At 41.6% G+C, this 13,158-nt stretch overlaps 1 protein-coding gene across 3 annotated transcripts in view; it reads left to right on the forward strand.

Moving 5' to 3' along the window:
- The first annotated feature begins 12,036 nt into the window (after window positions 1-12,036).
- Window positions 12,037-13,158, forward strand: part of PEX26 (peroxisomal biogenesis factor 26) — a 14,457-nt gene continuing 13,335 nt past the window's right edge. Inside the window, exons 1-2 of one of the 3 annotated variants that reach the window (XM_027857346.1) lie at window positions 12,037-12,122; window positions 12,772-13,069. In XM_027857346.1, coding sequence (XP_027713147.1) covers window positions 12,840-13,069 — 230 coding nt within the window. In that variant the 5' untranslated portion in view covers window positions 12,037-12,122; window positions 12,772-12,839. Of the gene's footprint in view, window positions 12,123-12,196; window positions 12,264-12,364; window positions 12,454-12,771; window positions 13,070-13,158 lie in introns of those variants that run through there. The other 2 variants (XM_027857348.1, XM_027857345.1) reach the window with 2 other exon arrangements.

Consider the following 13,158-nt stretch of genomic DNA (forward strand, 5'->3'; position numbering starts at 1 on the left):
CCTGTCTTCTCATTATGTGGCTAAAGTATTTAAGCTTCAGCTTTGGTGTTTGTCCTTCCAATTAATACTCTGAATTAATTTAAGTATTGATTGAGTTGATCTCCTTGCTCTCCAAGGGACTCTGAAAAGTCTTCTCCAGCACCACAATTCAAAAGTATGGATTCTGTGGCACTCAGCTTTCCTTATAGTCCAATTCTCACAACCATACATTACTACCGGAAAAACCGTATCTTCTATTATGCAGACCTTTATTGGCAAAGTGCTGTCTTTGTTTTCAGTATGCTGTCCAGATTTGCCATAGCTTTCCTTCCAAGGAGCAAGTATCTTTTAATTTCATGACTGCAGTCACCATCTGCAATGATCTTTGAGCCCAAGAACATAAAATCTGACACTGGTTCCATATCTTTTCCCTCTATTTGCCAGGAAGTGATGGGACCAATTGTCGTGATCTTATTTTTTTTTAAATGTTAAGCTTCAGGCCAGCTTCTACACTCTCTTTTTACCCTCATCAAGAGGCTTCTTAATTCTTCACTTTCTGCCATCAGAGTGGTATCATCTGCATATCTGAGATTGGCATTTCAATGATGTACTCTGCATACAAGTTAACTAAATAAGGTGACAATATGTAACTTTATCATACTCCTCTCCCAATGCTTTTTTTTTTTTTTTTTTTGGCTAGGCAATGGGGTGAAGTGACTTGCCCAGGGTCACACAACTAGTAAGTGTCTGAGGCCGGATTTAAACTCAGGTCCTCCTGAATCCAGGGCCGGTGCTCTATCACTGCGCCACCTAGCTGCCCCACTCCTTTCCCAATCTTAAACCAATCGGTTGTTCCATGTTCTGTTCTAACTGTTGTTTCTTGACGCGCATCATAGGTTTCCTAGGAGACAAATAAGACGAGCTGGTATTCCCATCTCTTTAAGAACTGACCACATTTTATTGTGATTCACACAGTCAAAAGCTTTAGCGTAGTCAATGAAGCAGAAGTAGATTTTTTTTTTTTCTGGAACTTCCTTGCTTTCTCCACAATTGAGCAAATATTGGCGATGACCAAGTCTTTAGTCCCTCTGCCTCTTAAAAAACCAGCCTGCTCTTCTGGTGATGCTCAGTTTTTTCGGTATTGCTGAAGTCTAGCTTACCGAAGTTTAAGCATAAGCTTGCTGGCATGTGAAATAAGTACAATTGTTCAATAATTTGAACATTCTTTGGCATCACCCTTCTTTAGGATTGGCACGTAAAGTGATCTTTTCCAACTTAGTGGACACTGTTGGGTTTTCCAAATTTGCTGGCGTATTGAGTGCAGCCCTTTAACAGCATCATCTTTTAGGACTTTAAATGACTCAGCTGGAATTCCATCACATTCATTAGCTTTATTGTTAGCAATCTCTAGGTCCTAGTTTTATAGAACAAACCCTTTTATCAAGGGGACTTATTCTGTGAAGTTTGGATTCAGTCAAAGGGTCCCGTGTGGCCTTGAGGCCACAGGTTCCCCACCACAGCTAGGACGTCTGACTCTAGATCAGTAACCATACCATTGTGGTTATGGGTGATGTCAAGATCTTTGTTGTATAGGTCTGTATATTCTTTCCACCTTTTCTTAATCTTTTCTACTTTTGTTAAGTCCCTACCATTTTTGTCTTTTATCATGCTCATTATTAAATGAAACATTTCCTTGATATCTCAAATTTTCTTGAAGAGATCTCATCTTTTCCATCCTATTGTTTTCTTCTATTTCTTTGCATTGCTCATTTAAGGAAACCTTCTTATTTCTCCTTGCTGTTCTCTGGAATTGCGCATGCAACGGGGTATATCTTTCCCTTTCTTCTTTCCATTTCTTTCCTTCTTTCCTCTGCTAGTTGTAAAGCCTCATCAAACATGAAGACAATTTATCGGCTCTGCTTTCTGTAGTATGCTTCCATCTTCTGGAGAATGTGAGAATAGCAAAGGCTTTCTTTCAGGCAGAGGAAAAGTTAATTTCCTTTCTTTTTCGAGGCATCTCTTTCAGAGTGGGAGGCTATTCTGGTGATCTAGTGCTGATGCCAATTCAATCTTCCCTTGATTTGACATATACAAACATATATATGTAAATGTATATATAGGTAGATATAGATATGTATGTATATATGTATACACACACGAGTATATACACACATATATCTGCTGCTGCATGAACATCTTAACACTTTCATGTCTAAAACTCCTGCCCTAGAGAGTGATTGATGATTAGTGCCTTCTTCAGTTGCCTATTCTCCCCTATAGCTTCACTTACCATTTCTTTTACTTTCCAAAACAAAATATCTTTCCCTGGACACCACTCTCCTATATGTATCACCTTCCCCTCCCTGATAGGTATTGAATGTAAAATCTCTGAGGGTAGGGGCTATTTGCTATTTGCATCTCCACCACTTAGCACAGTGCTTGGCACATAAAAGGTGCTTTATAAATGCTTTTTTCATTCATTCATTCATTCATAACTAGGTTCAATTCCTAAATAGGAAAGCAAATATATTTTGTCTAATAACTATCTTACTTATAATGAATCTATCATAAGTTCTCCTGATTTCAATCCTGAGGGGTGCATGTGAAGACATAATTCTCACCCAAATGCCAAACCATTAGCTCATACTTTTGGGAAGGGGATAGGGGTGGCAAGATTTGCTTTCACTGTCTTCTGCAGGAAAATGATACCCAGGGAAGGAGTTAGGATGAAGCTTCAAAAGATTTAAAACTAGAACACGCAACAACAAGAATGTTAAGGGAGAACAGAAATTCTCACTAACATATGGAGCCAGTTCTGGTACCTGGGCCACTCTCGATCCTGGACATCAACCCTGACTTTGAGTTTGCCTTTTGAGAATAAAGATGGTGGCAGAGAAGTCACTATTATGGGGCTTTGTCCAAGATGGAAGGGGGACTTTTCTCCTCATTTGAAGTTTTCTGCTAACCACAATGGTGTTCGGTTAACCTCTTCTCGCCCCTCAAGTATTTTTACCCTGGGGAAAAATATTCCCAGTGTAATGGGAATTTTATATTTCTTTATTTCCTTTTATTCCTCCAGCAACTTTTGGTTGATTAAAAACCTGTCTTCTGTTAATATTGACCTAACCTGACTTATGGAATAATAATAATGTTAAGGGAAGGTCAGGGCCATTTCTCCTAGTTGAAAGGTTGTTGAATTGTCCCGAGGAATGTGTAAATTTGCTTAAGGCCCTAAACGTTGCTTGGAAAAGCAGCCAGAGGAAGAATTTCAACTATCCCTGACTCCTTGGTGACACAAAATTTCCTTTTCAATCAGTCTATTTGTGAACCCTCTAAATGTAGTTTAATCTATAACCTGACTTAGGGTCTGCTTAACTAGACTTCTTCATGTATGAGATTATGACTCTGTTTAACTAAGGTTGTTCAACTTCTATGACATTAAAGGAAGCATAGGGATTATGGATCTATCTTTTCTTTAACTTTTATGGTCTAAGAGAAATATACAAGACTGCAATATGTAAAAAAATTATTTCTCTGTCATTCTGACATAATTTGCCTATAAGAAGCCTTGTTAGAATTCTAATGATTATTCAGGTTTATTGTTCTCTCTGAGACCTGAACCTATGCTTGAGTATAATAATAAAACTTAGGTTTTTATGTCCATAATTTCTGCATTGTGGTAAATATATTTTGGCAGCAGTTACCAACCACATGAATTCAGAAAGGAGATATTTCTTCCCTAACACATTCTGCCAGAAAGGTATTAAAAAATCCTTATTCCATTCACTACACCCCAAGGTGAACATTACCTGAATGGGAACCCTCATTCACAAATGAGGATCTTGAGTCTGACAGGTATATTGAGCCTTCCTTGAATTTCTCTGACACTTTTTTCCCCCAGAGTGTTTGGAGTTCAGCAGACACAGAGCTATAACTAGGAATGTTTTCACCAGGGACAAAAGCATTACAGGATTGTGGGCTCGATGGTAGCAAAAATGAAGGAGACAATCTGGGAAGGAGGAGTGCTGACACAGAAGATAGCCTAACCATCTTCCAGGGCCTTCCTTCCTTTTCTAATCCCAAGGGGGTTCAGGCAACAAGATGTGAAGTGCAGTGATGGTGATCCCCAGACCACTATGGAGAGGAAGCATAGTCCCCAGAAATTGGTATTTGGGGTAAAGCTTTGACTGCCTTGTCTTTGAAGAGATATGTTGTATCATCCTGTTTAATGAAAAAGGAAATGAAAGTATTAAGTTACCCTTCATACCCTATCCTAAGGTCTTAATTAAAGAATTAATCTTTAGGAAGCTGAAACCGCGAGAACATAGGGCATCTGCCCAGGACATTCCTCTTATCTTCATTCTTTCTTTATCTATTGACTACTCCATTGCCTACAAACCTAGTTAAACAGACTCCAAGTAAACTAAGTCAGGTTACAGATTAAACTACATTTAGAGGGTTCACAAATAGGCTGATTGAGGAGGAAAATTTACATGTTAACAAGGAGTCAGTTGTGATTCTTCCTCTGGCTTCTTTTTTTGTTTGCTTGTTTGTTTTGTTTTGGTGAAGCAATTGGGGTTAAGTGACTTGCCCAGGGTCACACAGCTAGTATCAAGTGTCTGAGGCCAGATTTGAATTCAGGTCCTCCTGACTCTAGGGTCAGTGCTCTATCCACTGTGCCACCTAGATGCTCCTCTGGCTTCTTTTCTAAGCAATGTTTAAGTCCTTAAGCAAATTTACACATTCTTTGGGACAGGTTTCAGTCAACTCAACAACCTCTCAATGAGGATAAATGATGCTGACCTTCCCTCAGCATTATTATTATTTCATGAGTCAGGTTTTGGTCAGGTAGGGTTAGTACTAACAGAAGACAGACCTTTAGTCAACCAAAAGTTGCTGGAGGAATAAAAGGAAATCAGAAATCAAAAATTCCCATTACACTACAAATATTTTTCCCCCAGGGTAAAAACACTTGAGGGGAGGGAGGAGGTTAGCTGAACGTCATTATAGTCAGCAGAAGACTTCAGATAGGGAAAAAAGTCCCTCTTCCATCTTGCGGCAAAGTATCTAAGGCTTTACCTTGGGGCAAAGCCCCATAATTGTGACTTCTCTGCCACTATCTTTTTTCTCAAAGGCAAACTCAGAGTCAGAATTGATACCCAGGATTGAGGGTAGCCCAGTTACCAGAACTGACTCCATATGTTAGTGGGACTTTCTGTTTTCTTCTAACATCCCTGTTGTTTTAAATCCTCTGAAGCTTTATTCTAACTCCTTCCCTGGGTATCATTTTCCTGCAGAAAACACTGAAAGCTAACCTTGCCACCCTCATTCCCCTCCAAAGTGTAAGCTAGTGGTTTGTCACTTGGGTGAGTTATGTCTTCAGATGCACCCCTCAGGATTGGAATCAGGAAAACTTGTGGTAGATTCATTATAAGTAAGATAGTTATTAGACAACAAAATATATTTGCTCTCCTCTTTAGGAATTGGACCCAGATATAAATGAATGAATGAAGCAGGTCCAGTTCTCTAACACCCTTAAAAAAACAAACAAACACCATTCACTTGACCTTGATGTTTCCTTAAATCCTATAAAAATCCTTCCTTTCACCTTGCATTTATTTCTTAATACCTTGTAATGTGGCTGTGCTGTAACTATTCTCTTATTTGCTAAATTGATGGTCTTTCTCAGTACTGCTTCTTGACCTATCTGCTGTCTTTGGCATTATTAGTCATTTTTTCCTTCAAATTATTACTTTCTTCCTTGCTTTTGGAGACCTTGCCTTTTCTCTTTTCTTTTCTTTTTCTTTTTCTTTTTCTTTTTGTTTGTCTACAGTCAGCAGATTAAGAGTTTTGTTCAAGGAACAGCAAAGAGGCCAAAATCAGTCAATCACAGTAAAGTGTGCAGAACAGAGTAAAGTATAAGGACACTAGAAAGGTAGGAAAGGGTCAGATTGTCAAGGGATTATATTTAATCTTGGAGGTAATAGAGAGCCATTGGAGGTTATTGAATGGGGGAAATGACATGGTCACACCTAAGATTTAGGAAGACAACTTTCATAGCCTAGGGAGGGGCTTGAGGCAGGCACACCCACCAGTCGGCTATGGCAATAGTTCATGAGGGCCTATACCAGTATGGTGGTAGTGTCCGAGGAAGGGAGGGGAAGAAGGGAACAAGCATTTATTTATTTATTCATTCATTCATTCATTTGTTTATTTATTTATCTATTTATCTATCTATCTATTTATTTATTCATTAAGGCAATTGAGGCAATTGGGGTTAAGTGACTTGCCCAGAGGCACAAAGCTAGTGAGTATTATGTGTCTGAGGCCCGATTTGAACTCTGATCCTCCTGACTCTAGGGCTGGTGCTCTATTCACTGAGCCACCTAGCTGCCCTGGAATAAGCATTTATTAAGCACTGCTATGTGACAGGTACTATGCTAAATGCTTTACAAATATTATTTAATTTGCAACAACCATGTCAGATAGGTACTATTATGATTCTCATTTTACAGTTGAAGAAACTAAGGCAGACAAAGATTAAATGACTTGCCCAGGGTCACACAGCTACTAAATATATGAAGCTGGATTTCAAATCAGGTCTTTCTGACTCCAGCTCTAACACTCTATCCACTGCATCACCTAGCTGCATCAAGAGGAGAGAAGGGGGTGTGTCCAAGAGATTTTAGGAAGGCAAAATCAACAGGGCTCGAAAAGTGTTGTGTGCTTACTCTCCTCCACAGATACTAGATATATTTGTGGAAGTGGGTTTATGTGTGGATTGTAATATATTTATCATTCCTGCATTTCCTCTAGCCTATGAGTACCTGTGTTACTATTATGACTTTTACCTTACTGCTAAATAAATGAATGTGTTTAAGATTTTAAAGTATCATCATTGTAGAGGCTGATTTCTGTAAAAGGAAAAGGATTGGAGGGGAACCATGGGAGATAATGGTGAATAGGGGGAGGAACTATATTCTTCCACAACAGGTTAATAATGGCCAGAATCCTGAGAAGGTAACCTTGTGGTTGTGGTACTTTTCTGGGCACCTAGAACTTGACCATGTGAAGAAAAGATGGAATGATCAAGCCAGCCTAGACAATGAGTAGGCATCCATACGCTGATGTGAGAGGTGTAAGGTACTACAGCTATTGAAAGATCCCCTCACCCCATGTACCCAAGGGTTACCTATATTAGTATAATACGTGTATATAATTTAAAATACATGTATTAGAGGTACATGCTCAAGGTTTTGTTTATTTCTCTTGTTTTGTTTTTTAACTGATGGGGTACATGATCAAAAAGGTCTAAAGAACATTGACCTAAAGACAGGAGCTGGCCAGAGAGTTGGGGTTAAGAATTGGGACTGAGATAAAGGAATGTTTCTCATAGCCATCGGTCAGAAGATTTAACTTCTGACCCTGGGGAAGTTATCTAATTATCCAGAAATTATCATTGTCAGTTCTAAGAAAAGAAATATGGATAGTCATCCAAGAAATCCCCTTACCCTCATCTCTGATAACATTAAAGTTCTATAGGTTTATATCTCCTCTGTTCATATGTATGATCCTTGATGAATGTCCTACTTCAATGTTTAAGGGTGGCATGGAGAGGAACCTGAGCTCTTAAAGACTGTGCCAGTGGAACACATGGTATAGGTTATACTAAGCTGGAAAGGCTTAGAGTATGGGCCCTATGACAGGCTGTATGCCCCTGGCCTAAAGTCAGGGAGGCTAACCAGGTTATCCAAAGGGTGATTAATTTTTTGGCCAAATGAACTCTCCAAGACCATCAGGTAAATTGTAGAAAGTTTTGTAATAGAAGTCACCACACAGATCTTTGAGGTGTTGACAACAAAGTGTGGGGATAGTATCTAAAAATGATGGGCTCCTAGAACTTGGGGGCAGCTAGGTGGCACAGTGGATAGAGTGAGAGGCCTGGAATCAGGAAGACTCATCTTCCTGAGTTCAAATCTGGCCTCAGACACTTACTAGCTGTGTGACCCTGGACAAATCACTTAACTCTTTTATTAATAAAATGCTGGCATTATTAATAACGTGATTAATTACCCAGAAATGATGTCTCTTGACATCATTAGTGAATTGGTTGGGAAATTGTCACAATAGTGAATTGGTTGGGAAATTGTAAAAGGATTCCTTAGTCATAGTGAAGGCCCAGTTGAGGTTATGTATCATAAATGTGCGTGGTTTCATGATTTTCTTCTAGCTTTATTCAGTAGTAGTAGTAGTAGTGAATAGGCAATGCATGTTGGGAGTAATCCAACAAGGGACTGAAGAGGGCAAGGACAAGGGACTGGAGAGTTGAACTCTGTTCATTAAAGGGGTTGACATAGGGAAGGGAGAAGACTGTAGCCAATGAAAGGGTGATAGCATGGGAAAGAACTGAGGCATAGAGATATTGGAGATTATGGGGAGAACAAAGAACAGGGTTAGAGATTGTAAGGCAAGGGGAAAGATGGAATAATAGAAGATTATGATCAAGAAAGCAATTTCTGAGTTCATGAATGTGGAAGTAGAATACTTATGATGATAGCAAAATCAAAAGAGAAAAGGCCCACCTTCAATAGCTGACCAGTTGACATCAATAGGCAGATAAAACCAAGTGACCTAAGAGTGGCAGCCTTCACAGCCATGATCCCAGGAGATGTGCCATGGCAATTATTTCTGCAGATGCTGAGATCAGAAAAGAAAATTCTTGACACCAAAATCCCTGGCATTGTCAAAGGTTTCAGCATTTGAAACTGATTTAGCTTTATTAATTGAAATGATGTTAAAGAAAAATTACTTTTTTTGTTTCACTGTTACACTTTAAGTACCATGGGGGCTCTTCCTTCTAATTTGCATCTGGAACTTCCTAGATATGTTGTCTCCCCTGTTAGAATGTGAACTTTTTAAGAAGAGGGACTTTCTCAGCTGTTGTATTTGTATCCCCAGTGCTTAGTATAGTGTTTGGCACGCGGTAAGAACTTAAGAACCTGGAGAAGGAAATGGCTGTCTTTGCCAAGAAAACTCTAAATAGGGTCACAGTTAGAAATGACTGATACCACAAACAGCAACAACAACATGAACTTAATAAATGCTTTTGGATTTATTTACTCATTCATTCAAGGGTATAACTATCTCTGTGTGTAGCTGAGGTGGGAGAAGGAATAGGTTATGAGAAGTTAAAAAAACTGTGCAGTTAAGGTATTTAAGAGAGTGTTAATATGTATGTTGAAATCTAAGCATTTCCATGTGTTTATTTATCTTCTATATGCAGATGACTGCCATGTCCATATAGCCAGCCTTAATCCCTCTCCTGAACTTTCCACCCACATTGGCTACAGGACCTTTCTGACCAGATGTCCTATTAAAAAGTCTGAAACAGAATTTACCATCTCTTGAAATCTACCACTCCTACAAATGTCCTAGTCTCTACTGAGGGTATCACTATCCTCCCAATCATTCCATTCTGAAACATTGAAGTTATCCTCAGCTCTTTTCTCTACCTTACCACTCCCGCCCCCCCCCCCCCCCCACCCCACCTCCCCCCCCCTCTTTTCCCTCCCTTCCCCCCCCCCCCCCCCCCCCCATCCAACGCTTCCAAGTGGTATTGATTCTCCCTCCATCATATCTCCTCCATCAGTCACTTTTTGGGTTCTACAACCACCACCTTTGTTCTCTTAAATGGTTTCCTTGCTTTCAGTCTCTTCTCCCTCCACCCAACATAATAGTGAAATTAATCTTCCTATATCTTTTTTTCCCCCTTTTTTGATGAGGCAATTGGGGTTAAGTGATTTGCTCAGTTACACAGCTGGTAAGTGTGATGTGTCTGAAGTTGAATTTGAATTCAGGTCCTCCCGACTCCAGAGCCGATGCACTACTGCGCCACCTAGCTGCCCCCGATTAATCTTTCTATAAAGCCTACAGGTCTGACCAAGTCACTTCCCTACTCAAAAACCTTCAGCGGTTCCTTACTTAATATTTAATTAATTAATTAATCTTATTTACAAAGGGTAAAATACAAACTCTTCAATCAGGTATTAAAGTTCCCGCATAAACTGGGCTCCAATCTCCCATTCCAGCCTGATTACACATAATTCCCCTTAACTCACTCTACATTCTAGCCCAACTGGACTATCAGCTTAACTTTACACACCATTTTCTCCCTCCAATCCTTTGCACTAAGCGTCCCCTATACTTAAGGCTTTCCCAACCTTCTTGATGTGAGTCCTTTCCTCACTCAAATTACTTTGTATTTACTTATCTGGATGCGTGTTGTATGCCTGTAGTAGAATGTGAGCTCCCTGAGGGCAGAGAATGTTACTGTTGGTTTTGTTTGTTTTTTGTCTTTTTTGTATCTCCAGTGCCAGTACAATGGTCTGAACATTATTGGCACTTAATAAGTGCTTGTTGGATTAAATTTCATTTCCATTAAACCCCACGCAGTCTCTCTCTTTCTCTGTCTCTCTCTCTCTGTCTCTCCCTCTCCCTCTCCCTCCCTCCCTCCCTCTCTCTCCCATCCTGACATCTCCACGAGGTTCAAGGGTGACAGGTTAACACCAAGTGACTAACTCCCAAACCTGTTAAGAGCAAATGCTCGAATTGCTTAGGTGCTATAGTAGCAAGAGTACACCCAGATTATTGCTGCTGTTGTTGTTGTTGTTGTTTTGGTTGGGAATCTGTGTTTTTATTGGCATAGAGACTTCTTCAATGATTTGTATGGCAATTCTCTTTTATAATTCAGTATTGGAGTGCTGCTTGGCGTGTTGAGAAGTTAAGCAATTTGCCCAGGGTCACACAGCTGACAGTCAGTATTCAAACCCTAGTCTTCTCGACTCCAGGACCAGCACACTGGCCACTGTGCCCCAGTGCCTTTCGAAAAAGAGAAGTTTTTGTAATTTTTTCTTTTTTTAACATTTAATTCTTCTTTTATTTTTCTCAATTACATGTAAACAAAAATTTTTAACATTCTTTTAAAAAATTTTTTGAGTTCCATATTCTCTCTCTTCCTCTCCTCCCTCTCCCCTCCTTGAGAAGGCAAACAATTTGATATAGATTATACATGTGCAGTCATGTAAAACATTTCCATATTAGTCATTTTGCAAGACAGTCCAAAACGAAACAAACCCATAAACAACCCAAGAAAAATAAAGTAAAAAAAAAAGTATGCTTCAATTTGCACTCAGACTCCAATCAGTTCTTTCTCTGGAGGATTTTTGCATTTTTCCTTTTTTTTTTTTCATTTCCATGGAACATTTTTCATCATAAGTCCTTTGGAATTGTATTGGATCATCCTATTGCTGAGAATAGCTAAGTCATTAACAGCTGATCATACAATATTGCTGTTATTGTGTACAACCATTCTCCTGGTTCTGCTCACTTCACTTTGCATCAGTTCATATGTGTCTTCCCAGGTTTCTCTGAAAGCACCCTGCTTGTCATTTCTTATAACCAAATAGTATTCCGTCACAAGCATATACTACAACTTGTTCAGCCATTCCCCAATTAATGGGCATCCTCCCAATTTCCAACTCTTTGCTATCACAAAAAAGAGCTGCTATAAATATTTTTGTACATGTCAGTCATTTTCCTTTCTCTTTGAGGTACTGACCTAGTAGTGGTATTGTTGGGTCAAAGGGTACGCACAGTTTTTTTTTTTTGTTTGTTTGTTTCTTGTTTTGGCTAGGCAATGAGGTGAAGTGACTTGCCCAGGGTCACACAACTAGTAAGCGTCAAGTGTCTGAGGCTATATTTGAACTCAGGTCTTCCTGAATCCAGGACTGGTGCTCTACCCACTGCGCCATCTAGTTGCCCCATATGCACACTTTTATAGCCATAATTCTTTTATAGAGAGAGCTATCTCCAGCCCGGCCGGAAAAACAGGTTTCGGCACTTGGATGGGGTCAACAGCCTTGTCTCCCCAGCAGCGGCTCACATCCTCTAGAGGCTGGAATGCTGGACGTTGTAGTTGTCCCTCCCCATCCAGAGCCCTTGATCGGGGAGCTGAGAAGACTACAATTCCCAGAGTCCTCTGCTTCCCCTAGAAGCCCATGGGCTTATCAGGAAGAGCGCAGGGAGCGCCTGCCAAGATGTCCGCAGAGGGCCGGGCGGCCCCTCCTCTCTCCGGGAGCCGGGAGGTGAGCTTTCCATGGTGGATCTGACTCTCCTGGGTGAGGGCGGCCCCAGCTTTAGTTCGGGTCCTGCCGAATGTGGGGTACCCCGACAGCAGCAGCAGCAAGCCGTTGCCCAGTTCCAGGTATCACATCAGGTTGACTCAGGTGAGCCCGGGCGGAGGCGGCCACTCTGCAGAGGGGCAACCGCAGGAGGGGAAGCAAAGCTCGCCAAGCTCGAGGCTGACTTTCGGACGCTCGGGCGGAGGCGGCCCGGGGTCCGAGTCACCCCAGAGGAGCCCCCACCCAGCAGCTGCAGCGGAGGAAGCCAGGCATTGCCAAGGGCCAGCTTGAATCGGTAAATTGGGGCAGAGGTGGCCTGGAGGCTGGCGAGTGTCCAGCCCCGCCCCCCGCAGGCAGAACCGCCGGGAGCCAAGCACTTTCTGCCTCTTCCCCTGAAGATAGCTCCCCGGCTTTCCCAGTCCTCTCTCATAGCCACATTCCCAGGAGGACTTACCTTGGGCAAGTCACTACTCCTCATTGGGCTTCAGTCTCCTCATCAGTAAAATGGGGGTTGCACTGGATCTCACAGCGCCCTTTCCCTCTCTGAATCCAGAGTCTGTGCTGCTGGCAGGGGGGCAGGGCACCGTGTAGATGAGCTTTCTCCTATCCCCAGGCAGACCACAGCCGAGGGACTAGCAGACGGGAGGGCATCCGTCCCAAAGCCGCCAGCTGAAGTGAGCCATGAAAAACGAAGGGACAGTATCTGCCCTGGGACTCAGGGGTTCCCTGGGGTCACTCCGAAGCAGTGAGCCCGTGGGTTTGGCCCCACCCCCGTCTCTGCTCCAGAGCTTGCTGGAGGAGGCTGCAGACTACCTGGTAGTGCACCGGGACTTCAAGGCATGCCTGGAGACGTGCCAAAGGGGCTGTGAGAGACTAGGCTCTCACTTGCAGGCAGAGGAGTGTGAGGACAGGTATGTAGAGATTTGGAGGCAAGCAGTCTGGGCTCTGACATTTAGTTGATGTGGGACCACACTTCACAGGAGTAATAATAACTCTCATG

The sequence above is a fragment of the Vombatus ursinus genome, unplaced genomic scaffold (genome assembly GCF_900497805.2).
Source record: "Vombatus ursinus unplaced genomic scaffold, bare-nosed wombat genome assembly UNPS02012082.1, whole genome shotgun sequence".
NCBI classification, from domain to species: domain Eukaryota; kingdom Metazoa; phylum Chordata; class Mammalia; order Diprotodontia; family Vombatidae; genus Vombatus; species Vombatus ursinus.